At 56.1% G+C, this 27,233-nt stretch overlaps 1 protein-coding gene across 9 annotated transcripts in view; it reads left to right on the top strand.

The window, feature by feature from the left end:
* The window catches only part of LOC147414210 (dynein light chain roadblock-type 1-like), a 28,404-nt gene extending 5,642 nt beyond the window's left edge, over positions 1-22,762 (top strand). The window contains exons 1-4 of one of the 9 annotated variants that reach the window (XM_086474551.1): positions 4,939-5,002; positions 8,428-8,503; positions 10,693-10,860; positions 19,003-19,042. In XM_086474551.1, coding sequence (XP_086330677.1) covers positions 5,000-5,002; positions 8,428-8,503; positions 10,693-10,860; positions 19,003-19,007 — 252 coding nt within the window. In that variant the 5' untranslated portion in view covers positions 4,939-4,999 and the 3' untranslated portion in view covers positions 19,008-19,042. The other 8 variants (XM_086474548.1, XM_086474547.1, XM_086474545.1 and 5 more) reach the window with 8 other exon arrangements.
* The last annotated feature ends 4,471 nt before the right edge of the window (positions 22,763-27,233 follow it).

The following is a 27,233-nucleotide window of genomic DNA, read 5'->3' as shown; positions in this document are numbered from 1 at the left end:
GCTGATCCCTGGTGTAGGGCCAACATCTCCTCTGGTGAAGTAGCCACCCCGGTTGGACCGGATGATGCCCGAGGCGGGGTTAGTTGTGGGGTGTTGTCGCTGACCCGTGCTGTCCCCTGTTCCTCACAGGTATTCCTATCAGAAGTACTATGGACAACGCCACAACCATTCAGTACGTGGGGCTCATGCACAGCTTCATCATAAAGGCCAGGAGAGCTGTGCGAGAAATCGATCCCCAGAATGACCTCACGTTCCTGCGGATCCGCTCCAAGAAAAACGAAATCATGGTGGCACCGGGTAAAAGCGCGCGGGGTGAACGCGGGCGGCGGGGAATCCAGCAGGGTTTGTTCTTGGGAGGCTGACGCTGTCAGCCTGAGAGAAGAGTTCCGCCTGCTGCTTTCATGTGCGCTGTGTAATCTCTTCTGTTCCAGGAGCTGTTGTGCTTCCTTCAGAGTTGGAAGCTTTGACCTGAGTTTGCGTTGTGATGTGTGACTGGGGGAAATCACTTCCCTCGTTTTGTGTTGATCAGAGTAGAAACTGTTAAATCGTGTTTGAGAGCGTGTTGCAGCCTCTCCTGCTTTGTGGTTTTCAGTGTAAGACCGCAGGAGCTGGGAAGGAATATGTTTTGAGAGCAGTTTTAGTTCAGTGCGGTAGACTAAGTGATCAAGCCAAACAGTCTTAACGGATTTTCCGGTTCAGAGGGATTCCCAGAGCGTGTTGCAGCTGTAGTCGCGAGTCGTAGAATGCAGCAGCGGCAGCAACAACCTTCTTTAAGGAAGCGCCCTCGGCGTTTCATCCAGTTGTGAGACGGGAAGCGGTGGGATGAGCGCAGCTCGCTCGTGTGCAGGAGCTCGGCTTTGCTCCCTCCGACCGCGCCGGCCCCGCGGTGAGGTGGTGCTGACGGGGAGGCAAGGCGGGCGCTGCACGGGCAGCAGGCTGCTCCCCGCAGGCCGTAGACAGGCCCTGGGGTCTGTGCGGAGGCAGCCCCTGGTTCCCGTGCGGAGGATGAAGAGAGGAGGAAGCGTTGCCCCGGCATAGGCGCGGCTGCAGGCACCGCACCCGGCTCTGCACTCTCTCTGGGAAGCCTCGGCCTCGCACCAGCCGCTTGGGTGCCGTCCCCGCGTGTGCCAGCCATTTCCGAGGCACAGGCGGAGCTGGGGAGCGCGCGGTGCTGAGGCTGGCTCACAGACGGGTGATCCGCCGGGCCAAGCCTGCTTTGCTTATCGAGGGTGAATGTCAGGGCTCTGCAGTTCCCACAGTGTGCCAGTGAGAGACGAAAACCGGTGACATTTACTGTTGCTGCGAACAAATACCAGCAATGAGAGACTAACGATGGTTGTTTTGGTTTTTTCTCCAGATAAAGACTACTTCCTGATTGCCATCCAGAATCTAACTGAGTGATTACACTGACTTGGTCTGTTTTTTCTCTTTGCCCAACTGTTTGTTTGTTTTTTTTTTATTTAATGGTAAATAATAGAGTATTAGTGTTAACTCTGCTGAATACTTCTGAATGACTGTAAATATGAAACTTGCCTGCCCTCTAGTTGTGTCTTACTCTGTGTTACTTTGAAAAAGTCTGACCATATCGAATTAAACAGTTCCATCAGTGACTGTTTTTCTCGTATGTTCCTTCTGAAGATTTAAATTATTCTCACGATTGATTGAGTTTTTCTTCAAAAGAATAGGACTATTTTTACTCATCTGTTGCTTTCTCTAACCAAGGATTTAGTCTAAGTGTGTGCACAATATCCTCATAATTGCCTCGTATGTTGGAGCGTTTTCCTGCCCCTCCGTGTTTCGGACAGAGAAGTGTTGTGGCTCCGTAAGGCCCTCGAGACTGCCCGTGGGAGCTCTCATACGGTCACAATTCAGTAGCCGATTTGATCTGGTATCTTCCTTTTAGTGATTTTTTTATTAATGGCCATTAAGGACAAAAAAAAAGGTCACCTGGTTCCTCCAAAACAATAAAGGGTTATTTTTGTAGCCTCGGAAGAGCCTCGTAAGGGCCCGCAGAGCGCTCTGTGCAACACGTCTGCACTGAGGATTTGTCACGTGTGTGACAGACCCAGCTCTGGCTCGTACGGAAGAGCCTTCGCAGAGTGCAGAGCGTCATCGCCCAGGCTGACAACGGAGCCTGTTGGCTTGTGCTGCGTTTCCTTCACACGCTGGGGGAGCTCAGCACCGCTGAGGGCTCCAGCCGGGAGCGGGGCCCAGCCAGCCCGCTCCCTTCCCAGCCCCGTGTGTCCCTCGGAGATGGGCAGCGTGGCTGCCTGCTCGTGCTTCAGCCTCTCACGCTCTGGCCTCAGGCTGCTCGTGCTGGAAGGGTTTCACCAGCCTGAGGAGGAATTTCTCCCCAAGCGCACCGGAGCGAAGAGGCCCGGCCCCCAGCTGCGAAACTGCCGGACGGTCAAGGAGCCTCGATCGGGTAGCGGTGGTTTTGTCACTGGGGCTTTGGTCAGGGCTCCTTGTGCCGGTGAGGGATCGCTCCCGGCTCGTGTATCTGTCAGCAGAAGTGATTAACCCGTGTTCAGCCCTGCTCTTTCGACACTACAAGCAGCAGTAGGAACAGGGGATACTGTCCAGTTCTGCACCGAGGGACAGACTAAGAATTTGTGGGCGATCTCAGCAGGTACGGGGCTGTTCCAGGCTCCAGGGCAGTTTTGGAGTCTCTAGGAAAAATGTTGGTGTTGACACTTGAGGCCTGAGGCCGTGTTCTCTTGTGCTGCCTCTGCTCCGAGATAAGGCTCTGGCAGAGGAGCGGGGGTGATAACGCATTAATGCTGCAAAAACTGGGCTTGTAGAAACTCATCTTCTGTGGATCTTAGAGCAGCTCTTTTAAGCTGCTCCAGCTTGTGTTCGCCCCAGCGCCCTCCCAAGCAGCTCCGTCTGCCCGAGATGGCTGAGCTCTCGCTGGGCAGCGCTCCTCTTCACGAACGGGGCGTCTGTCTTTGATCTTAACACTTGTCGTGCGTAGCTACGTCTGTAGGGGACGAACGTCTGGCACAGGTAGTTACACCAGTGTAGGCTGCCATTCTGTCAGCAGGGCTCGAGCAGCTCCTTGAACCAGTGTAATCTGCAGTAAAAGCTGGGGCAGCTGGGGTGTGCGGGGTCGGAGAGCTCCGACAAGCACAGCCATGGCAGCAGAGGCCTGAGTGTCAGCACTGTTTCTGTTGACAAAATCCACTTCCTTTACCAGCACAACAGGATTCCTCCGGGGAGATTTCGCTCCACGAGCAGGGTTTCACAAGCACCCAGGGGTCCCCTTTGTCAGTGGTGTTTGCCCTGTGGGAGTGCTGGCATGCCTAGAGCTCGTTGGCGATCCTAGGTGAGGTTAGGACAGCGTGCTGGTGCTGGGTTGGTGCAGCTGGCTCCTCCCATCTCCTTTAAACCTTTGACTGACCCGGGGTTTTTTGGATCTGAAGTGCACCTCCTTAAATAAGGAGTTTTGCCAAGGACATCAGTAGGAACAGGCAAGAGGGGTATTGTGCAGTGGCTGAAAGAAAATGGACATGTTATGAGCGATCCAGACCGAGGGGCCTCACTGTAAGGACAGACGACAGCTGTTGTTACAGACAGAGGCAAGGTCAGGGAGCACAGTTTGTGTCTTCTGTCCAGGCCTGACAGGAAGGAGGGAACAAAAGCTCAGCCGAGACTGACCCGCCTCGTAGCTCCCCTCATCCTCCGCACGAAGGGAGAAGCGGGGGTTACTCCTTCCTGCCGGCAGGAACCTCTCCCGCCTGCCATGACCTGTCCGAGGTGACGGACATCAGCTTTACAGGGGCACCGCCCAGCTGACGGGTGCGTCCCGTCAGGTCTCAGGGACGTCCTTGCGGCCAGTTTGTTCAAGTGTTCCCTCAGCTGCCCCTCCCCCGCCCAGGGTCATCCCTGGCCGCAGGGCTGCGCAGGGGGGTCGCTCCGCTCGCTTTGCCAGACCTTCACAGAGGCTCCGTAACGCAGTTTCGGCGGCAGCAGCAGCCGCCGCCCCCAGGAAGGCTTTTCTCTGCCAAGGAAACACCCGCAGTAACAACGGCCTTTTCTTCCCGCAGCGGGGCAGGTTGGAGTCGCTCCCTCCGTGCTTTGGAGCACAAATGACGGGGTTTGTGGGAGAAATGTGCTGTTTTCTCTGGGCATAAAGTAGTCCTGCCAGATGGGAAAGGCCAGGGAGTTTAGCTGCTGTCTGTCAAATCCCGGTTTTCAGAGTATCGGGGGGGGGGGGGGGGACACCCCCAAGAAAACCCCTTGATGAGGTCATCTTTCTACTGTTTACCCAGCAGCCACCTGCTCTCTGTAACCGGTGTCGGTTCTCTGCGGGCAGGGCCGCAGTGCTGAGGGAAGCGCCGTCCGGTCCGAGCAGAGAGCGGGTCCGGGGGGAAGGGGCAGAGACCCCAGTGCTGCTCTTGGGCCCGTGCGGCACCCGCTGGGGGGGCGTTTGGCCCCGCTCTTGAGCACGTTACTGATTCCGCCCCCAGAGCACGGGGCCTCCCCGGCCCTTCCCGAAGGCGGGTCTCACCCGCGGGGGCAGCCGCCACCGTGCCCCGGGGGACGTGAATTCGGGGGCTCGCAGCAGGCAGGGGGTTCCGAGGGGGTCAGCAGCCCCGTCCCTGGGGCTGCAGCGCGCCTGCCGGGAGGTGAGCGGCCCAGCCCTGCGCAGCGCCTCCCCTTCTCCCGGGGGCCGCACCGGCGGCTGGGGGGGCAACTCTTTCCCCCCCCCTGTATCCCTCAAGTCAAGGCCCTCACACACGAGGGCAACGAGCGGCCGGGCCTCGCCCCCCGCCGGGCCCTGGGGCAGCGGGGAGGGGGCGTCCGGCCACAGCGCCGGTTCTCGGCTCCGCCCCCGCCGGGGCACAAGTGCTGCCGGAGCACGGCGCGCGCTACGGCGCCCGGCCCGCCGCTGCTCCGCGATCGCCGCTGCTCCGCGATGATTGGCGGAGCGTGCGGTGCGCGCGCGGGTGCCGTTGCAGAGCGGAGCCGTGAGTGAGCGGAGAGGCGGCGGTTCGAGATGGTGGGTGAGGCAGCGGCGGGCGCCGGGGCTGCCCGGGCCGGCGGGAGCGGGGCTTTGTCGCCGCCGCGGGGTTCCCCCGGCTCTCGGGCGGCCGCTCGGCCGCGTTCGCGGTACGGCGGGCGGCCGCTCGGCAGCAGGAGCGAGGCGGAGAGGGCCGGTCCCGGGGCCTCCTCGGCCAGCGGCTGCCCCCGCCCGGGCCGCTGCCCGCGCCTGCCGGCGCCCTGCACCGAGTGAAAGCGCGACCGGGCTGCGGGCGGCTGGTTGATCCCTCTCCGGTTTCTCTCCGCGCCCCCGGTTTGGGTTTGGGTTCGGGTTCGGGTTCCGCGCTGGGCACGCGCGGGCGCGGCCCCTGGTTTGGGCTAGGCCGGGAGCTTCGTGGCGTCCCGCGGCCTTGCCGGCGCTTCACGGGAGCGGGCGGGTCAGGCCGCTCCGGAGGCCCCGCTTTGTCGCGGAGGGGTTGCCCCGCGGCAGCCGAGCCCCGCCTGCCTGGCCGTGGGCTTTCGTGCCGGGGTCCCTGCGGTGGGAAGGGCGTCGCTCCCGCAGACCTTCCGTTAGTTCTGACAAGCGCCGTGTGGCGGGGGAAAACCTTTGCCTTTCTCGTGGCTGCCGGGGGACGATTCCCAGAGCCGAAAGCGATCGGGAAAAAGACTGTTTTAAGACAACTGCCTGTTTAATGTTCGGTGGCGCCTGGCACGTGTTTGCTTTATCGTAGTTGTGTTGGAGGCTGCTTCCCGTGCAGATGGGGTGTTGGTAAGCGCTTGTTGGTGAAATTGGGGATCAAAATGTGTGGGAAAACTTCTAAAGAAGTAAATACTGACCTAAGTTCTAGGTGGCAAATTGAAGCGGCCTAATAAGACATACTTTAGGCAAACCTAGGAGTTAGAGCTTTCTAGGTGAAAACAGGAAGGTAAAGGCAGCTGTTGTATACGCAGCAAAGGTTATGTAAGAGCAGATTGGTGATGGGGGAGCATTTACTCTCCTTTTGCAGACTGCATCTCTCCTCCTCCGTCTCTTGTAGTTAGTCGGCTCTGTATTGAGAGAGTTTCTGTTTGTTTCATGAGTTAAACGTATCAATCCTTTTTTTCACTAGTGTTTGTGCTGGTGCGGTGAGTTGAACTTGTAATAATCAAGTTTGGATTTTGAATAGATAATCACTTTTGATTGATAACTTAATTGGTTTTAATGAATGACTTAATTGCTTTAAAGAATAACGCTATGTATTAATGATACTAGTTTACATTGTAGTAAGAAATATACAAAACCTCACTTATGCTAAGAAACAACAACTGCTGCCTTCCAAAGAAGGTCAAAGCTAAAGCTGCAGCTAATTGTGAAATTGTCCAGAACAGAACAGGGAGGCGGGAGGCAGGTACAAGAAAGTGCACATTCTTGGCGTGTCTTCTTATCTTATGGGATGGAACCAGAGAAACTAAGGAATATTAAGGTGAAGACCCTCACGTGATCCCCATCCTAATTTGTATATCAGAGATCTTGATCAGTAAGATAACCAATAATGATATTAGTATAGGCATACTAATGAAGTTAGTTAATAGGGTGGACCAGTCATTGTAAATGTCAAAATTAATAGCGGGCATAACACGCATGCTTATGTTAAAATATGTTGAAGACCATGACTTTGCAGAAAAAGGATATAAAACGCTGAATTTTTTGTGTAACTTTGAAGCACGTCAGGTGGAGCTATCCCCTGTGCTTCCCATAAAGAAGTGCCGGCGTCTCTGCAGCTGTGTAGATAAGTTTGTCGTGATGGCGACCTTTTGTCAACAAACTGGCTTGTGGAGGTGTGAGACAAGCCCCGGAGCTGGTGTGTGGGAAGTGTGTGGGGGGGGTGTGTGTGTCGGGGAGTAAGGACGGGAGGAGCAGGACCTTCCCCTGCCCACAGCAGTGACCGTCAGAGCGGATCACCCCACCTTGGGAGTCCGGTTATCGGTTCGTTGTTAGAAGAAATTAGAAATTGGTGTTGTTCTGCGTGGACGCTGCTTTGCATCCAAATAGGTTTGTTAAGGGCCAACGAAGGAGAGTATTTACCGAGTCAGGACTTCAATGCTGCCGGTAACAAGTCGGGAGGTTATTTCAGACTTAACAGTTTGCCGCCAGACTTGTCTCAGCATTTGTACACGCTGTAGTTTGTCCTTTATTTCACTTGCCTCGTCTTCCATTTGAAAATATTCCAGCATTCAGAAATAATCAAGAGCGCTGTTGGAAAGACTGAATTCTTCTGTGCTGGGTAAGGCGGGAAAACCATCTCCTAGCAGCAGCAGTCGGTGTCGCTCCAAGCTGCTTGGGGCGCTGCTGACAGCTCTCTGCACAAAGTTTGCAGTCCTGAGGCTGAGGCCACGGTGGTTTGTAGGACAAGTGCTCTCCCCGGGGACCCGGGCTCAGAACGTGGCTGTGCCCGTCTGCTGCGGGGTGGGAGCGGAGGGGTCGCCCACGGTGCCTGGGGAGCACAGCCGGCTTGGCCGGACTCCCCCTGCCGGTCTGCCCTTCCCGAGCTCAGGGGAGTCCCGTCTGCCCTCCCGGACCGTTTCTGCAGAGCTCGGGCTTGCGGGATCTGAAAGCTGCCGCGGGTCCTTGAGCAGGGATAGACAGCGCCAGACAGTCCCCGTGCGGAGGCCAGCTCAGGTGCTGGGGTGCTGTCACCCTGGTAGAGCACCCGTGGTTGAGCATCGATGGGTGCCTTGTGGCAGTGGCGGTCGTGCAGGAGGGCTTGAAAGCTCTTCTGAAGCCGGTGGGGGTGTTTCCAGAGAAGGCAAAGGCACTGCTGCCTCAGCCTTTTGTTTCTGCTTTCCTTCTTTTTTTTTTTTTTTTTAGGTTGACTTTGCCAAGTTGTAAATTATTGTTAGTGGTTATAATCTTGTAGCTTTCCCAGCACAAATGATAATTATAAATAAATAGCGTTTATTTATGATTTTCCCCCTCACTTTTCTTATTTGTAATTGCTCTTAGCGTTCATTTGCTAAGAGGGAAGGTGGCCTTGCACCCCGAATGTGTCTTTTTCTGCTTTTTTGATAAATTCGATGTGTATTTTCATACACGATTGTTGCTTGACGCCTGAACTGTCGCAGTCTGACTGAGCAGCCTTCCAGTTCAAGCCTACAGTGAGGATCTGGTGCGGGAGGTTGCGGGAGGGTTGGGAGGAGAAGAGAGGGAAAGATCAGAGGGGAGGTCCGTGTTTCCACGAGGGTGTCATCACGAGTGAGTGCAGAGCGAAGACAGGCGGAAAACAACTGAAAAGGTCACGGGGAAAAGGCAGCACGGAAGCGCACAGCCCTCGCTGTGCAGAGCGGTGTGGGCGGTGTCTGTCTGAGTCCCCTTTGGGCCGCTTCATTCTCAGACACGCCGTTACAAAGCCGGGCGGCGGGCGAGGAGCAGCTGCAGACTCCTGTTGCCTTGTGCTTTCTCTGCAGGCTGAGGTGGAAGAAACACTGAAGCGAATTCAGAGCCAAAAAGGAGTGCAAGGAATGATTGTTCTTAATCCTGAAGGTACTGTGTCTGTCTCGGTTTTCCGAGGTAAAACTCGGTCCGAACACGCGCTTTCACGGCCGCTGACTGTACTGCTCGCGGTTACGGTCTGCCTGTAGCCAAGGTTCTCCTGTAGCCCAGGCAGACAGACAGTAGTTAGGCTACAGGAGGAAGCTGGATCCCCATGTCTGCTTTTCTGCAAGCTCACTTTATTGTTTTAGGAAGTGAATTAAAATTAGTTGCAAAGGCTGAGAAATGTTTGAGTTACGCCAGCGTTTGAGTGTCCTGTCACAGCCTCTCTCAGTAGCACTAAAAGCTCTCAGGACCTCTGGAATGTCGCTGCTGTGCGTGTCCAGAGCGCTGCTGTCCTGGCAGACCCGGGTAGCTCGGCAGCTGTCTCGTGCTCACGGCCTCATGAGCCCCGTACGCTTGTTGTCTCTTTTGGAGTTACTGAAGGGTCGTACCGAGCAGGCTTGCTCAGAGCACTCCAAGTACACTGGGAGCGGCCCAGCTTCTTAAAATTGCGCAATTAATAATTTAAATTGAACGTGTCCCAGAAATAATCCTTAGAAAGGATGACAGATAGTAGCTATATATGAATATATTGACTGTCAGATCCCTGTGTACTTGTATGCAGCTTGTGTTCCTGCTCCTTTTTCACGATAGTGAATAACAGGTTGTGCTCCCCAGGCTGAAGCTGCGCTTATTTGAACATCCACCTGGAGCATGCCAGTATTTGGTCGTGACGTTGAAACCTTGCTGTTCCTCTCTCCCCACCAGGGTAATGGTTTTAAGCTGAAAAAGGATAGATTTAGATTAGATACAAGGAAGAAATTGTGCACTCTGAGGGTGGTGAGGCACTGGCATAGGCTGCTGAGAGCAGCTGTGGCTGCCCCCTCTGTCATGGGTTGAGGCTGGGCCGGCCGCTGATGAATGACAGACGCTCTCTATTAACCCCTCTCCCCTCCCAGAAGGGAAAAGGAAAGAGAACAAGGGAGAGAGACTTTACAGTTTGGAAAAGAAAACTCCAACAGCTTTAATGAAACAGTGTCCATAAAAGAACAGATAAGAATAAGGAAATAATGAAATATGTACAATATGTACAAATAGATACAAATAGATACAACAGCAATACCGACCCCAGCTCCCCCCACCCTGATGACGATACGTCACTGCTGGGGCTGCAGGGCTGGCACTGGGGCAGTCCCAGGCTGGACTGGGCAGCAGACAGGGACGGGCTGCAGGAGCTGGACTCAGGCCCTGGATTCAGGGACACATGGGTCGGGATCGACGGACAGAGTCCTCTTCAGATGTCGCCATCACAGAAGAGAGATTGACCCTCGTGATCCCTCAGCTTGACACTGACCATGACGTCTATGGGATGGAACACTCTGTGGGTCAGGTTTGGGTCACCTGTCCGGTTCGCTCCTCCCTGCAGGGGCGGCCTTTTTCGTGCTTGTGACCCTTTTCACTCCCCCACCCCAACACGGGGTACAAGACTCAGCAGTGACCTTGGTCGCTGTAAGAACAAGTCTAAGCCAGGGCCCCTCTGCATCCCATTCCTTGGTCCGGACTGTGACCATCGGGGCTGTCACTGCTGGGAGCAGTCACTGTCTGGAAAAACATGCTGCTGCTTCAGAAAGTGCCGTTAGTTAGAGGAGGCTTGACTGAAAAGTGAAAGCACTAAACCAGAATTAGTTCTGGTTCAGCCCAAACCAGGACACCCCTGTAATAAAGAATGTTTCTCGGCGTCACCCCTCCCTGGCAGTGCTCAAGGCCAGGCTGGATGGGGCTTGGAGGAACCTGGTCTGGTGGGAGGTGTCCCTGCCCAGGGCAGGGGGGTGGGAACTAGATGATCTTTAAGGTCCCTTCCAACCCAAACCACTCTATGGTTCTATTTTTGTTATTATTTATTTCTATTTATAAATCTCATAAATAAACAAATAAATGAAAAAGCAAAAGTAAAGCACTGATGCTACTAGAGGTGAGCAGTTCTCACCTACCCCTGTGGTTCCAGACCTTAGCCCCTCCACATCTGACTTGTGTTCACGTTCTTCTTTTAAGCCTTCAAGAAGAGCACTGCTGATCCCTGGTGTAGGGCCAACATCTCCTCTGGTGAAGTAGCCACCCCGGTTGGACCGGATGATGCCCGAGGCGGGGTTAGTTGTGGGGTGTTGTCGCTGACCCGTGCTGTCCCCTGTTCCTCACAGGTATTCCTATCAGAAGTACTATGGACAACGCCACAGCCTGTCATTACGGGGAGATCGTTCGCAGCCTCAGCATGATGGCCAGGAGCGCTGTGCGAGAAATCGATCCCCAGAATGACCTCACGTTCCTGCGGATCCGCTCCAAGAAAAACGAAATCATGGTGGCACCGGGTAAAAGCGCGCGGGGTGAACGCGGGCGGCGGGGAATCCAGCAGGGTTTGTTCTTGGGAGGCTGACGCTGTCAGCCTGAGAGAAGAGTTCCGCCTGCTGCTTTCATGTGCGCTGTGTAATCTCTTCTGTTCCAGGAGCTGTTGTGCTTCCTTCAGAGTTGGAAGCTTTGACCTGAGTTTGCGTTGTGATGTGTGACTGGGGGAAATCACTTCCCTCGTTTTGTGTTGATCAGAGTAGAAACTGTTAAATCGTGTTTGAGAGCGTGTTGCAGCCTCTCCTGCTTTGTGGTTTTCAGTGTAAGACCGCAGGAGCTGGGAAGGAATATGTTTTGAGAGCAGTTTTAGTTCAGTGCGGTAGACTAAGTGATCAAGCCAAACAGTCTTAACGGATTTTCCGGTTCAGAGGGATTCCCAGAGCGTGTTGCAGCTGTAGTCGCGAGTCGTAGAATGCAGCAGCGGCAGCAACAACCTTCTTTAAGGAAGCGCCCTCGGCGTTTCATCCAGTTGTGAGACGGGAAGCGGTGGGATGAGCGCAGCTCGCTCGTGTGCAGGAGCTCGGCTTTGCTCCCTCCGACCGCGCCGGCCCCGCGGTGAGGTGGTGCTGACGGGGAGGCAAGGCGGGCGCTGCACGGGCAGCAGGCTGCTCCCCGCAGGCCGTAGACAGGCCCTGGGGTCTGTGCGGAGGCAGCCCCTGGTTCCCGTGCGGAGGATGAAGAGAGGAGGAAGCGTTGCCCCGGCACAGGCGCGGCTGCAGGCACCGCACCCGGCTCTGCACTCTCTCTGGGAAGCCTCGGCCTCGCACCAGCCGCTTGGGTGCCGTCCCCGCGTGTGCCAGCCATTTCCGAGGCACAGGCGGAGCTGGGGAGCGCGCGGTGCTGAGGCTGGCTCACAGACGGGTGATCCGCCGGGCCAAGCCTGCTTTGCTTATCGAGGGTGAATGTCAGGGCTCTGCAGTTCCCACAGTGTGCCAGTGAGAGACGAAAACCGGCGACATTTACTGTTGCTGCGAACAAATACCAGCAATGAGAGTCTAACGATGGTTAGTTTTTTGTGTTGTTTTTTTTTTTTCCCCAGAGAACGACTACCTCCTGATTGTCATGCAGAATCCAGCTGAGTGATTACACTGAATTGGTCTGTTTTTTTTCTCTTTGCCCAACTGTTTTTTTGTTTTGTTATGTTTAATGGTAAATAATAGAGCATTAGTGTTAACTCTGCTGAATACTTCTGAATGACTGTAAATATGAAACTTGCCTGCCCTCTAGTTGTGTCTTACTCTGTGTTACTTTGAAAAAGTCTGACCATATCGAATTAAACAGTTCCATCAGTGACTGTTTTTCTCGTATGTTCCTTCTGAAGATTTAAATTATTCTCACAATTGATTGAGTTTTTCTTCAAAAGAATAGGACTATTTTTACTCATCTGTTGCTTTCTCTAACCAAGGATTTAGTCTAAGTGTGTGCACAATATCCTCATAATTGCCTCGTGTGTTGGAGCGTTTTCCTGCCCCTCCGTGTTTCGGACAGAGAAGTGTTGTGGCTCCGTAAGGCCCTCGAGACTGCCCGTGGGAGCTCTCATACGGTCACAATTCAGTAGCCGATTTGATCTGGTATCTTCCTTTTAGTGATTTTTTTATTAATGGCCATTAAGGACAAAAAAAAGGTCACCTGGTTCCTCCAAAACAATAAAGGGTTATTTTTGTAGCCTCGGAAGAGCCTCGTAAGGGCCCGCAGAGCGCTCTGTGCAACACGTCTGCACTGAGGGTTTGTCACGTGTGTGACAGACCCAGCTCTGGCTCGTACGGAAGAGCCTTCGCGGAGTGCAGAGCGTCATCGCCCAGGCTGACAACGGAGCCTGTTGGCTTGTGCTGCGTTTCCTTCACACGCTGGGGGAGCTCAGCACCGCTGAGGGCTCCAGCCGGGAGCGGGGCCCAGCCAGCCCGCTCCCTTCCCAGCCCCGTGTGTCCCTCGGAGATGGGCAGCGTGGCTGCCTGCTCGTGCTTCAGCCTCTCACGCTCTGGCCTCAGGCTGCTCGTGCTGGAAGGGTTTCACCAGCCTGAGGAGGAATTTCTCCCCAAGCGCACCGGAGCGAAGAGGCCCGGCCCCCAGCTGCGAAACTGCCGGACGGTCAAGGAGCCTCGATCGGGTAGCGGTGGTTTTGTCACTGGGGCTTTGGTCAGGGCTCCTTGTGCCGGTGAGGGATCGCTCCCGGCTCGTGTATCTGTCAGCAGAAGTGATTAACCCGTGTTCAGCCCTGCTCTTTCGACACTACAAGCAGCAGTAGGAACAGGGGATACTGTCCAGTTCTGCACCGAGGGACAGACTAAGAATTTGTGGGCGATCTCAGCAGGTACGGGGCTGTTCCAGGCTCCAGGGCAGTTTTGGAGTCTCTAGGAAAAATGTTGGTGTTGACACTTGAGGCCTGAGGCCGTGTTCTCTTGTGCTGCCTCTGCTCCGAGATAAGGCTCTGGCAGAGGAGCGGGGGTGATAACGCATTAATGCTGCAAAAACTGGGCTTGTAGAAACTCATCTTCTGTGGATCTTAGAGCAGCTCTTTTAAGCTGCTCCAGCTTGTGTTCGCCCCAGCGCCCTCCCAAGCAGCTCCGTCTGCCCGAGATGGCTGAGCTCTCGCTGGGCAGCGCTCCTCTTCACGAACGGGGCGTCTGTCTTTGATCTTAACACTTGTCGTGCGTAGCTACGTCTGTAGGGGACGAACGTCTGGCACAGGTAGTTACACCAGTGTAGGCTGCCATTCTGTCAGCAGGGCTCGAGCAGCTCCTTGAACCAGTGTAATCTGCAGTAAAAGCTGGGGCAGCTGGGGTGTGCGGGGTCGGAGAGCTCCGACAAGCACAGCCATGGCAGCAGAGGCCTGAGTGTCAGCACTGTTTCTGTTGACAAAATCCACTTCCTTTACCAGCACAACAGGATTCCTCCGGGGAGATTTCGCTCCACGAGCAGGGTTTCACAAGCACCCAGGGGTCCCCTTTGTCAGTGGTGTTTGCCCTGTGGGAGTGCTGGCATGCCTAGAGCTCGTTGGCGATCCTGGGTGAGGTTAGGACAGCGTGCTGGTGCTGGGTTGGTGCAGCTGGCTCCTCCCATCTCCTTTAAACCTTTGACTGACCCGGGGTTTTTTGGATCTGAAGTGCACCTCCTTAAATAAGGAGTTTTGCCAAGGACATCAGTAGGAACAGGCAAGAGGGGTATTGTGCAGTGGCTGAAAGAAAATGGACATGTTATGAGCGATCCAGACCGAGGGGCCTCACTGTAAGGACAGACGACAGCTGTTGTTACAGACAGAGGCAAGGTCAGGGAGCACAGTTTGTGTCTTCTGTCCAGGCCTGACAGGAAGGAGGGAACAAAAGCTCAGCCGAGACTGACCCGCCTCGTAGCTCCCCTCATCCTCCGCACGAAGGGAGAAGCGGGGGTTACTCCTTCCTGCCGGCAGGAACCTCTCCCGCCTGCCATGACCTGTCCGAGGTGACGGACATCAGCTTTACAGGGGCACCGCCCAGCTGACGGGTGCGTCCCGTCAGGTCTCAGGGACGTCCTTGCGGCCAGTTTGTTCAAGTGTTCCCTCAGCTGCCCCTCCCCCGCCCAGGGTCATCCCTGGCCGCAGGGCTGCGCAGGGGGGTCGCTCCGCTCGCTTTGCCAGACCTTCACAGAGGCTCCGTAACGCAGTTTCGGCGGCAGCAGCAGCCGCCGCCCCCAGGAAGGCTTTTCTCTGCCAAGGAAACACCCGCAGTAACAACGGCCTTTTCTTCCCGCAGCGGGGCAGGTTGGAGTCGCTCCCTCCGTGCTTTGGAGCACAAATGACGGGGTTTGTGGGAGAAATGTGCTGTTTTCTCTGGGCATAAAGTAGTCCTGCCAGATGGGAAAGGCCAGGGAGTTTAGCTGCTGTCTGTCAAATCCCGGTTTTCAGAGTATCGGGGGGGGGGGGGGGACACCCCCAAGAAAACCCCTTGATGAGGTCATCTTTCTACTGTTTACCCAGCAGCCACCTGCTCTCTGTAACCGGTGTCGGTTCTCTGCGGGCAGGGCCGCAGTGCTGAGGGAAGCGCCGTCCGGTCCGAGCAGAGAGCGGGTCCGGGGGGAAGGGGCAGAGACCCCAGTGCTGCTCTTGGGCCCGTGCGGCACCCGCTGGGGGGGCGTTTGGCCCCGCTCTTGAGCACGTTACTGATTCCGCCCCCAGAGCACGGGGCCTCCCCGGCCCTTCCCGAAGGCGGGTCTCACCCGCGGGGGCAGCCGCCACCGTGCCCCGGGGGACGTGAATTCGGGGGCTCGCAGCAGGCAGGGGGTTCCGAGGGGGTCAGCAGCCCCGTCCCTGGGGCTGCAGCGCGCCTGCCGGGAGGTGAGCGGCCCAGCCCTGCGCAGCGCCTCCCCTTCTCCCGGGGGCCGCACCGGCGGCTGGGGGGGCAACTCTTTCCCCCCCCCTGTATCCCTCAAGTCAAGGCCCTCACACACGAGGGCAACGAGCGGCCGGGCCTCGCCCCCCGCCGGGCCCTGGGGCAGCGGGGAGGGGGCGTCCGGCCACAGCGCCGGTTCTCGGCTCCGCCCCCGCCGGGGCACAAGTGCTGCCGGAGCACGGCGCGCGCTACGGCGCCCGGCCCGCCGCTGCTCCGCGATCGCCGCTGCTCCGCGATGATTGGCGGAGCGTGCGGTGCGCGCGCGGGTGCCGTTGCAGAGCGGAGCCGTGAGTGAGCGGAGAGGCGGCGGTTCGAGATGGTGGGTGAGGCAGCGGCGGGCGCCGGGGCTGCCCGGGCCGGCGGGAGCGGGGCTTTGTCGCCGCCGCGGGGTTCCCCCGGCTCTCGGGCGGCCGCTCGGCCGCGTTCGCGGTACGGCGGGCGGCCGCTCGGCAGCAGGAGCGAGGCGGAGAGGGCCGGTCCCGGGGCCTCCTCGGCCAGCGGCTGCCCCCGCCCGGGCCGCTGCCCGCGCCTGCCGGCGCCCTGCACCGAGTGAAAGCGCGACCGGGCTGCGGGCGGCTGGTTGATCCCTCTCCGGTTTCTCTCCGCGCCCCCGGTTTGGGTTTGGGTTCGGGTTCGGGTTCCGCGCTGGGCACGCGCGGGCGCGGCCCCTGGTTTGGGCTAGGCCGGGAGCTTCGTGGCGTCCCGCGGCCTTGCCGGCGCTTCACGGGAGCGGGCGGGTCAGGCCGCTCCGGAGGCCCCGCTTTGTCGCGGAGGGGTTGCCCCGCGGCAGCCGAGCCCCGCCTGCCTGGCCGTGGGCTTTCGTGCCGGGGTCCCTGCGGTGGGAAGGGCGTCGCTCCCGCAGACCTTCCGTTAGTTCTGACAAGCGCCGTGTGGCGGGGGAAAACCTTTGCCTTTCTCGTGGCTGCCGGGGGACGATTCCCAGAGCCGAAAGCGATCGGGAAAAAGACTGTTTTAAGACAACTGCCTGTTTAATGTTCGGTGGCGCCTGGCACGTGTTTGCTTTATCGTAGTTGTGTTGGAGGCTGCTTCCCGTGCAGATGGGGTGTTGGTAAGCGCTTGTTGGTGAAATTGGGGATCAAAATGTGTGGGAAAACTTCTAAAGAAGTAAATACTGACCTAAGTTCTAGGTGGCAAATTGAAGCGGCCTAATAAGACATACTTTAGGCAAACCTAGGAGTTAGAGCTTTCTAGGTGAAAACAGGAAGGTAAAGGCAGCTGTTGTATACGCAGCAAAGGTTATGTAAGAGCAGATTGGTGATGGGGGAGCATTTACTCTCCTTTTGCAGACTGCATCTCTCCTCCTCCGTCTCTTGTAGTTAGTCGGCTCTGTATTGAGAGAGTTTCTGTTTGTTTCATGAGTTAAACGTATCAATCCTTTTTTTCACTAGTGTTTGTGCTGGTGCGGTGAGTTGAACTTGTAATAATCAAGTTTGGATTTTGAATAGATAATCACTTTTGATTGATAACTTAATTGGTTTTAATGAATGACTTAATTGCTTTAAAGAATAACGCTATGTATTAATGATACTAGTTTACATTGTAGTAAGAAATATACAAAACCTCACTTATGCTAAGAAACAACAACTGCTGCCTTCCAAAGAAGGTCAAAGCTAAAGCTGCAGCTAATTGTGAAATTGTCCAGAACAGAACAGGGAGGCGGGAGGCAGGTACAAGAAAGTGCACATTCTTGGCGTGTCTTCTTATCTTATGGGATGGAACCAGAGAAACTAAGGAATATTAAGGTGAAGACCCTCACGTGATCCCCATCCTAATTTGTATATCAGAGATCTTGATCAGTAAGATAACCAATAATGATATTAGTATAGGCATACTAATGAAGTTAGTTAATAGGGTGGACCAGTCATTGTAAATGTCAAAATTAATAGCGGGCATAACACGCATGCTTATGTTAAAATATGTTGAAGACCATGACTTTGCAGAAAAAGGATATAAAACGCTGAATTTTTTGTGTAACTTTGAAGCACGTCAGGTGGAGCTATCCCCTGTGCTTCCCATAAAGAAGTGCCGGCGTCTCTGCAGCTGTGTAGATAAGTTTGTCGTGATGGCGACCTTTTGTCAACAAACTGGCTTGTGGAGGTGTGAGACAAGCCCCGGAGCTGGTGTGTGGGAAGTGTGTGGGGGGGGTGTGTGTGTCGGGGAGTAAGGACGGGAGGAGCAGGACCTTCCCCTGCCCACAGCAGTGACCGTCAGAGCGGATCACCCCACCTTGGGAGTCCGGTTATCGGTTCGTTGTTAGAAGAAATTAGAAATTGGTGTTGTTCTGCGTGGACGCTGCTTTGCATCCAAATAGGTTTGTTAAGGGCCAACGAAGGAGAGTATTTACCGAGTCAGGACTTCAATGCTGCCGGTAACAAGTCGGGAGGTTATTTCAGACTTAACAGTTTGCCGCCAGACTTGTCTCAGCATTTGTACACGCTGTAGTTTGTCCTTTATTTCACTTGCCTCGTCTTCCATTTGAAAATATTCCAGCATTCAGAAATAATCAAGAGCGCTGTTGGAAAGACTGAATTCTTCTGTGCTGGGTAAGGCGGGAAAACCATCTCCTAGCAGCAGCAGTCGGTGTCGCTCCAAGCTGCTTGGGGCGCTGCTGACAGCTCTCTGCACAAAGTTTGCAGTCCTGAGGCTGAGGCCACGGTGGTTTGTAGGACAAGTGCTCTCCCCGGGGACCCGGGCTCAGAACGTGGCTGTGCCCGTCTGCTGCGGGGTGGGAGCGGAGGGGTCGCCCACGGTGCCTGGGGAGCACAGCCGGCTTGGCCGGACTCCCCCTGCCGGTCTGCCCTTCCCGAGCTCAGGGGAGTCCCGTCTGCCCTCCCGGACCGTTTCTGCAGAGCTCGGGCTTGCGGGATCTGAAAGCTGCCGCGGGTCCTTGAGCAGGGATAGACAGCGCCAGACAGTCCCCGTGCGGAGGCCAGCTCAGGTGCTGGGGTGCTGTCACCCTGGTAGAGCACCCGTGGTTGAGCATCGATGGGTGCCTTGTGGCAGTGGCGGTCGTGCAGGAGGGCTTGAAAGCTCTTCTGAAGCCGGTGGGGGTGTTTCCAGAGAAGGCAAAGGCACTGCTGCCTCAGCCTTTTGTTTCTGCTTTCCTTCTTTTTTTTTTTTTTTTTAGGTTGACTTTGCCAAGTTGTAAATTATTGTTAGTGGTTATAATCTTGTAGCTTTCCCAGCACAAATGATAATTATAAATAAATAGCGTTTATTTATGATTTTCCCCCTCACTTTTCTTATTTGTAATTGCTCTTAGCGTTCATTTGCTAAGAGGGAAGGTGGCCTTGCACCCCGAATGTGTCTTTTTCTGCTTTTTTGATAAATTCGATGTGTATTTTCATACACGATTGTTGCTTGACGCCTGAACTGTCGCAGTCTGACTGAGCAGCCTTCCAGTTCAAGCCTACAGTGAGGATCTGGTGCGGGAGGTTGCGGGAGGGTTGGGAGGAGAAGAGAGGGAAAGATCAGAGGGGAGGTCCGTGTTTCCACGAGGGTGTCATCACGAGTGAGTGCAGAGCGAAGACAGGCGGAAAACAACTGAAAAGGTCACGGGGAAAAGGCAGCACGGAAGCGCACAGCCCTCGCTGTGCAGAGCGGTGTGGGCGGTGTCTGTCTGAGTCCCCTTTGGGCCGCTTCATTCTCAGACACGCCGTTACAAAGCCGGGCGGCGGGCGAGGAGCAGCTGCAGACTCCTGTTGCCTTGTGCTTTCTCTGCAGGCTGAGGTGGAAGAAACACTGAAGCGAATTCAGAGCCAAAAAGGAGTGCAAGGAATGATTGTTCTTAATCCTGAAGGTACTGTGTCTGTCTCGGTTTTCCGAGGTAAAACTCGGTCCGAACACGCGCTTTCACGGCCGCTGACTGTACTGCTCGCGGTTACGGTCTGCCTGTAGCCAAGGTTCTCCTGTAGCCCAGGCAGACAGACAGTAGTTAGGCTACAGGAGGAAGCTGGATCCCCATGTCTGCTTTTCTGCAAGCTCACTTTATTGTTTTAGGAAGTGAATTAAAATTAGTTGCAAAGGCTGAGAAATGTTTGAGTTACGCCAGCGTTTGAGTGTCCTGTCACAGCCTCTCTCAGTAGCACTAAAAGCTCTCAGGACCTCTGGAATGTCGCTGCTGTGCGTGTCCAGAGCGCTGCTGTCCTGGCAGACCCGGGTAGCTCGGCAGCTGTCTCGTGCTCACGGCCTCATGAGCCCCGTACGCTTGTTGTCTCTTTTGGAGTTACTGAAGGGTCGTACCGAGCAGGCTTGCTCAGAGCACTCCAAGTACACTGGGAGCGGCCCAGCTTCTTAAAATTGCGCAATTAATAATTTAAATTGAACGTGTCCCAGAAATAATCCTTAGAAAGGATGACAGATAGTAGCTATATATGAATATATTGACTGTCAGATCCCTGTGTACTTGTATGCAGCTTGTGTTCCTGCTCCTTTTTCACGATAGTGAATAACAGGTTGTGCTCCCCAGGCTGAAGCTGCGCTTATTTGAACATCCACCTGGAGCATGCCAGTATTTGGTCGTGACGTTGAAACCTTGCTGTTCCTCTCTCCCCACCAGGGTAATGGTTTTAAGCTGAAAAAGGATAGATTTAGATTAGATACAAGGAAGAAATTGTGCACTCTGAGGGTGGTGAGGCACTGGCATAGGCTGCTGAGAGCAGCTGTGGCTGCCCCCTCTGTCATGGGTTGAGGCTGGGCCGGCCGCTGATGAATGACAGACGCTCTCTATTAACCCCTCTCCCCTCCCAGAAGGGAAAAGGAAAGAGAACAAGGGAGAGAGACTTTACAGTTTGGAAAAGAAAACTCCAACAGCTTTAATGAAACAGTGTCCATAAAAGAACAGATAAGAATAAGGAAATAATGAAATATGTACAATATGTACAAATAGATACAAATAGATACAACAGCAATACCGACCCCAGCTCCCCCCACCCTGATGACGATACGTCACCGCTGGGGCTGCAGGGCTGGCACTGGGGCAGTCCCAGGCTGGACTGGGCAGCAGACAGGGACGGGCTGCAGGAGCTGGACTCAGGCCCTGGATTCAGGGACACATGGGTCGGGATCGACGGACAGAGTCCTCTTCAGATGTCGCCATCACAGAAGAGAGATTGACCCTCGTGATCCCTCAGCTTGACACTGACCATGACGTCTATGGGATGGAACACTCTGTGGGTCAGGTTTGGGTCACCTGTCCGGTTCGCTCCTCCCTGCAGGGGCGGCCTTTTTCGTGCTTGTGACCCTTTTCACTCCCCCACCCCAACACGGGGTACAAGACTCAGCAGTGACCTTGGTCGCTGTAAGAACAAGTCTAAGCCAGGGCCCCTCTGCATCCCATTCCTTGGTCCGGACTGTGACCATCGGGGCTGTCACTGCTGGGAGCAGTCACTGTCTGGAAAAACATGCTGCTGCTTCAGAAAGTGCCGTTAGTTAGAGGAGGCTTGACTGAAAAGTGAAAGCACTAAACCAGAATTAGTTCTGGTTCAGCCCAAACCAGGACACCCCTGTAATAAAGAATGTTTCTCGGCGTCACCCCTCCCTGGCAGTGCTCAAGGCCAGGCTGGATGGGGCTTGGAGGAACCTGGTCTGGTGGGAGGTGTCCCTGCCCAGGGCAGGGGGGTGGGAACTAGATGATCTTTAAGGTCCCTTCCAACCCAAACCACTCTATGGTTCTATTTTTGTTATTATTTATTTCTATTTATAAATCTCATAAATAAACAAATAAATGAAAAAGCAAAAGTAAAGCACTGATGCTACTAGAGGTGAGCAGTTCTCACCTACCCCTGTGGTTCCAGACCTTAGCCCCTCCACATCTGACTTGTGTTCACGTTCTTCTTTTAAGCCTTCAAGAAGAGCACTGCTGATCCCTGGTGCAGGGCCAACATCTCCTCTGGTGAAGTAGCCACCCCGGTTGGACCGGATGATGCCCGAGGCGGGGTTAGTTGTGGGGTGTTGTCGCTGACCCGTGCTGTCCCCTGTTCCTCACAGGTATTCCTATCAGAAGTACTATGGACAACGCCACAGCCTGTCATTACGGGGAGATCGTTCGCAGCCTCAGCATGATGGCCAGGAGCGCTGTGCGAGAAATCGATCCCCAGAATGACCTCACGTTCCTGCGGATCCGCTCCAAGAAAAACGAAATCATGGTGGCACCGGGTAAAAGCGCGCGGGGTGAACGCGGGCGGCGGGGAATCCAGCAGGGTTTGTTCTTGGGAGGCTGACGCTGTCAGCCTGAGAGAAGAGTTCCGCCTGCTGCTTTCATGTGCGCTGTGTAATCTCTTCTGTTCCAGGAGCTGTTGTGCTTCCTTCAGAGTTGGAAGCTTTGACCTGAGTTTGCGTTGTGATGTGTGACTGGGGGAAATCACTTCCCTCGTTTTGTGTTGATCAGAGTAGAAACTGTTAAATCGTGTTTGAGAGCGTGTTGCAGCCTCTCCTGCTTTGTGGTTTTCAGTGTAAGACCGCAGGAGCTGGGAAGGAATATGTTTTGAGAGCAGTTTTAGTTCAGTGCGGTAGACTAAGTGATCAAGCCAAACAGTCTTAATGGATTTTCCGGTTCAGAGGGATTCCCAGAGCGTGTTGCAGCTGTAGTCGCGAGTCGTAGAATGCAGCAGCGGCAGCAACAACCTTCTTTAAGGAAGCGCCCTCGGCGTTTCATCCAGTTGTGAGACGGGAAGCGGTGGGATGAGCGCAGCTCGCTCGTGTGCAGGAGCTCGGCTTTGCTCCCTCCGACCGCGCCGGCCCCGCGGTGAGGTGGTGCTGACGGGGAGGCAAGGCGGGCGCTGCACGGGCAGCAGGCTGCTCCCCGCAGGCCGTAGACAGGCCCTGGGGTCTGTGCGGAGGCAGCCCCTGGTTCCCGTGCGGAGGAGGAAGAGAGGAGGAAGCGTTGCCCCGGCACAGGCGCGGCTGCAGGCACCGCACCCGGCTCTGCACTCTCTCTGGGAAGCCTCGGCCTCGCACCAGCCGCTTGGGTGCCGTCCCCGCGTGTGCCAGCCATTTCCGAGGCACAGGCGGAGCTGGGGAGCGCGCGGTGCTGAGGCTGGCTCACAGACGGGTGATCCGCCGGGCCAAGCCTGCTTTGCTTATCGAGGGTGAATGTCAGGGCTCTGCAGTTCCCACAGTGTGCCAGTGAGAGACGAAAACCGGCGACATTTACTGTTGCTGCGAACAAATACCAGCAATGAGAGTCTAACGATGGTTAGTTTTTTGTGTTGTTTTTTTTTTTTCCCCAGAGAACGACTACCTCCTGATTGTCATGCAGAATCCAGCTGAGTGATTACACTGAATTGGTCTGTTTTTTTTCTCTTTGCCCAACTGTTTTTTTGTTTTGTTATGTTTAATGGTAAATAATAGAGCATTAGTGTTAACTCTGCTGAATACTTCTGAATGACTGTAAATATGAAACTTGCCTGCCCTCTAGTTGTGTCTTACTCTGTGTTACTTTGAAAAAGTCTGACCATATCGAATTAAACAGTTCCATCAGTGACTGTTTTTCTCGTATGTTCCTTCTGAAGATTTAAATTATTCTCACAATTGATTGAGTTTTTCTTCAAAAGAATAGGACTATTTTTACTCATCTGTTGCTTTCTCTAACCAAGGATTTAGTCTAAGTGTGTGCACAATATCCTCATAATTGCCTCGTGTGTTGGAGCGTTTTCCTGCCCCTCCGTGTTTCGGACAGAGAAGTGTTGTGGCTCCGTAAGGCCCTCGAGACTGCCCGTGGGAGCTCTCATACGGTCACAATTCAGTAGCCGATTTGATCTGGTATCTTCCTTTTAGTGATTTTTTTATTAATGGCCATTAAGGACAAAAAAAAGGTCACCTGGTTCCTCCAAAACAATAAAGGGTTATTTTTGTAGCCTCGGAAGAGCCTCGTAAGGGCCCGCAGAGCGCTCTGTGCAACACGTCTGCACTGAGGGTTTGTCACGTGTGTGACAGACCCAGCTCTGGCTCGTACGGAAGAGCCTTCGCGGAGTGCAGAGCGTCATCGCCCAGGCTGACAACGGAGCCTGTTGGCTTGTGCTGCGTTTCCTTCACACGCTGGGGGAGCTCAGCACCGCTGAGGGCTCCAGCCGGGAGCGGGGCCCAGCCAGCCCGCTCCCTTCCCAGCCCCGTGTGTCCCTCGGAGATGGGCAGCGTGGCTGCCTGCTCGTGCTTCAGCCTCTCACGCTCTGGCCTCAGGCTGCTCGTGCTGGAAGGGTTTCACCAGCCTGAGGAGGAATTTCTCCCCAAGCGCACCGGAGCGAAGAGGCCCGGCCCCCAGCTGCGAAACTGCCGGACGGTCAAGGAGCCTCGATCGGGTAGCGGTGGTTTTGTCACTGGGGCTTTGGTCAGGGCTCCTTGTGCCGGTGAGGGATCGCTCCCGGCTCGTGTATCTGTCAGCAGAAGTGATTAACCCGTGTTCAGCCCTGCTCTTTCGACACTACAAGCAGCAGTAGGAACAGGGGATACTGTCCAGTTCTGCACCGAGGGACAGACTAAGAATTTGTGGGCGATCTCAGCAGGTACGGGGCTGTTCCAGGCTCCAGGGCAGTTTTGGAGTCTCTAGGAAAAATGTTGGTGTTGACACTTGAGGCCTGAGGCCGTGTTCTCTTGTGCTGCCTCTGCTCCGAGATAAGGCTCTGGCAGAGGAGCGGGGGTGATAACGCATTAATGCTGCAAAAACTGGGCTTGTAGAAACTCATCTTCTGTGGATCTTAGAGCAGCTCTTTTAAGCTGCTCCAGCTTGTGTTCGCCCCAGCGCCCTCCCAAGCAGCTCCGTCTGCCCGAGATGGCTGAGCTCTCGCTGGGCAGCGCTCCTCTTCACGAACGGGGCGTCTGTCTTTGATCTTAACACTTGTCGTGCGTAGCTACGTCTGTAGGGGACGAACGTCTGGCACAGGTAGTTACACCAGTGTAGGCTGCCATTCTGTCAGCAGGGCTCGAGCAGCTCCTTGAACCAGTGTAATCTGCAGTAAAAGCTGGGGCAGCTGGGGTGTGCGGGGTCGGAGAGCTCCGACAAGCACAGCCATGGCAGCAGAGGCCTGAGTGTCAGCACTGTTTCTGTTGACAAAATCCACTTCCTTTACCAGCACAACAGGATTCCTCCGGGGAGATTTCGCTCCACGAGCAGGGTTTCACAAGCACCCAGGGGTCCCCTTTGTCAGTGGTGTTTGCCCTGTGGGAGTGCTGGCATGCCTAGAGCTCGTTGGCGATCCTGGGTGAGGTTAGGACAGCGTGCTGGTGCTGGGTTGGTGCAGCTGGCTCCTCCCATCTCCTTTAAACCTTTGACTGACCCGGGGTTTTTTGGATCTGAAGTGCACCTCCTTAAATAAGGAGTTTTGCCAAGGACATCAGTAGGAACAGGCAAGAGGGGTATTGTGCAGTGGCTGAAAGAAAATGGACATGTTATGAGCGATCCAGACCGAGGGGCCTCACTGTAAGGACAGACGACAGCTGTTGTTACAGACAGAGGCAAGGTCAGGGAGCACAGTTTGTGTCTTCTGTCCAGGCCTGACAGGAAGGAGGGAACAAAAGCTCAGCCGAGACTGACCCGCCTCGTAGCTCCCCTCATCCTCCGCACGAAGGGAGAAGCGGGGGTTACTCCTTCCTGCCGGCAGGAACCTCTCCCGCCTGCCATGACCTGTCCGAGGTGACGGACATCAGCTTTACAGGGGCACCGCCCAGCTGACGGGTGCGTCCCGTCAGGTCTCAGGGACGTCCTTGCGGCCAGTTTGTTCAAGTGTTCCCTCAGCTGCCCCTCCCCCGCCCAGGGTCATCCCTGGCCGCAGGGCTGCGCAGGGGGGTCGCTCCGCTCGCTTTGCCAGACCTTCACAGAGGCTCCGTAACGCAGTTTCGGCGGCAGCAGCAGCCGCCGCCCCCAGGAAGGCTTTTCTCTGCCAAGGAAACACCCGCAGTAACAACGGCCTTTTCTTCCCGCAGCGGGGCAGGTTGGAGTCGCTCCCTCCGTGCTTTGGAGCACAAATGACGGGGTTTGTGGGAGAAATGTGCTGTTTTCTCTGGGCATAAAGTAGTCCTGCCAGATGGGAAAGGCCAGGGAGTTTAGCTGCTGTCTGTCAAATCCCGGTTTTCAGAGTATCGGGGGGGGGGGGGGGACACCCCCAAGAAAACCCCTTGATGAGGTCATCTTTCTACTGTTTACCCAGCAGCCACCTGCTCTCTGTAACCGGTGTCGGTTCTCTGCGGGCAGGGCCGCAGTGCTGAGGGAAGCGCCGTCCGGTCCGAGCAGAGAGCGGGTCCGGGGGGAAGGGGCAGAGACCCCAGTGCTGCTCTTGGGCCCGTGCGGCACCCGCTGGGGGGGCGTTTGGCCCCGCTCTTGAGCACGTTACTGATTCCGCCCCCAGAGCACGGGGCCTCCCCGGCCCTTCCCGAAGGCGGGTCTCACCCGCGGGGGCAGCCGCCACCGTGCCCCGGGGGACGTGAATTCGGGGGCTCGCAGCAGGCAGGGGGTTCCGAGGGGGTCAGCAGCCCCGTCCCTGGGGCTGCAGCGCGCCTGCCGGGAGGTGAGCGGCCCAGCCCTGCGCAGCGCCTCCCCTTCTCCCGGGGGCCGCACCGGCGGCTGGGGGGGCAACTCTTTCCCCCCCCCTGTATCCCTCAAGTCAAGGCCCTCACACACGAGGGCAACGAGCGGCCGGGCCTCGCCCCCCGCCGGGCCCTGGGGCAGCGGGGAGGGGGCGTCCGGCCACAGCGCCGGTTCTCGGCTCCGCCCCCGCCGGGGCACAAGTGCTGCCGGAGCACGGCGCGCGCTACGGCGCCCGGCCCGCCGCTGCTCCGCGATCGCCGCTGCTCCGCGATGATTGGCGGAGCGTGCGGTGCGCGCGCGGGTGCCGTTGCAGAGCGGAGCCGTGAGTGAGCGGAGAGGCGGCGGTTCGAGATGGTGGGTGAGGCAGCGGCGGGCGCCGGGGCTGCCCGGGCCGGCGGGAGCGGGGCTTTGTCGCCGCCGCGGGGTTCCCCCGGCTCTCGGGCGGCCGCTCGGCCGCGTTCGCGGTACGGCGGGCGGCCGCTCGGCAGCAGGAGCGAGGCGGAGAGGGCCGGTCCCGGGGCCTCCTCGGCCAGCGGCTGCCCCCGCCCGGGCCGCTGCCCGCGCCTGCCGGCGCCCTGCACCGAGTGAAAGCGCGACCGGGCTGCGGGCGGCTGGTTGATCCCTCTCCGGTTTCTCTCCGCGCCCCCGGTTTGGGTTTGGGTTCGGGTTCGGGTTCCGCGCTGGGCACGCGCGGGCGCGGCCCCTGGTTTGGGCTAGGCCGGGAGCTTCGTGGCGTCCCGCGGCCTTGCCGGCGCTTCACGGGAGCGGGCGGGTCAGGCCGCTCCGGAGGCCCCGCTTTGTCGCGGAGGGGTTGCCCCGCGGCAGCCGAGCCCCGCCTGCCTGGCCGTGGGCTTTCGTGCCGGGGTCCCTGCGGTGGGAAGGGCGTCGCTCCCGCAGACCTTCCGTTAGTTCTGACAAGCGCCGTGTGGCGGGGGAAAACCTTTGCCTTTCTCGTGGCTGCCGGGGGACGATTCCCAGAGCCGAAAGCGATCGGGAAAAAGACTGTTTTAAGACAACTGCCTGTTTAATGTTCGGTGGCGCCTGGCACGTGTTTGCTTTATCGTAGTTGTGTTGGAGGCTGCTTCCCGTGCAGATGGGGTGTTGGTAAGCGCTTGTTGGTGAAATTGGGGATCAAAATGTGTGGGAAAACTTCTAAAGAAGTAAATACTGACCTAAGTTCTAGGTGGCAAATTGAAGCGGCCTAATAAGACATACTTTAGGCAAACCTAGGAGTTAGAGCTTTCTAGGTGAAAACAGGAAGGTAAAGGCAGCTGTTGTATACGCAGCAAAGGTTATGTAAGAGCAGATTGGTGATGGGGGAGCATTTACTCTCCTTTTGCAGACTGCATCTCTCCTCCTCCGTCTCTTGTAGTTAGTCGGCTCTGTATTGAGAGAGTTTCTGTTTGTTTCATGAGTTAAACGTATCAATCCTTTT

Source organism: Leptosomus discolor, chromosome 17, assembly GCF_034619465.1.
Source record: "Leptosomus discolor isolate bLepDis1 chromosome 17, bLepDis1.hap2, whole genome shotgun sequence".
Classification (NCBI taxonomy): domain Eukaryota; kingdom Metazoa; phylum Chordata; class Aves; order Leptosomiformes; family Leptosomidae; genus Leptosomus; species Leptosomus discolor.
Note: the sequence above shows the minus strand (reverse complement) of the source record. Positions and strands in the feature narration are given on the sequence as shown.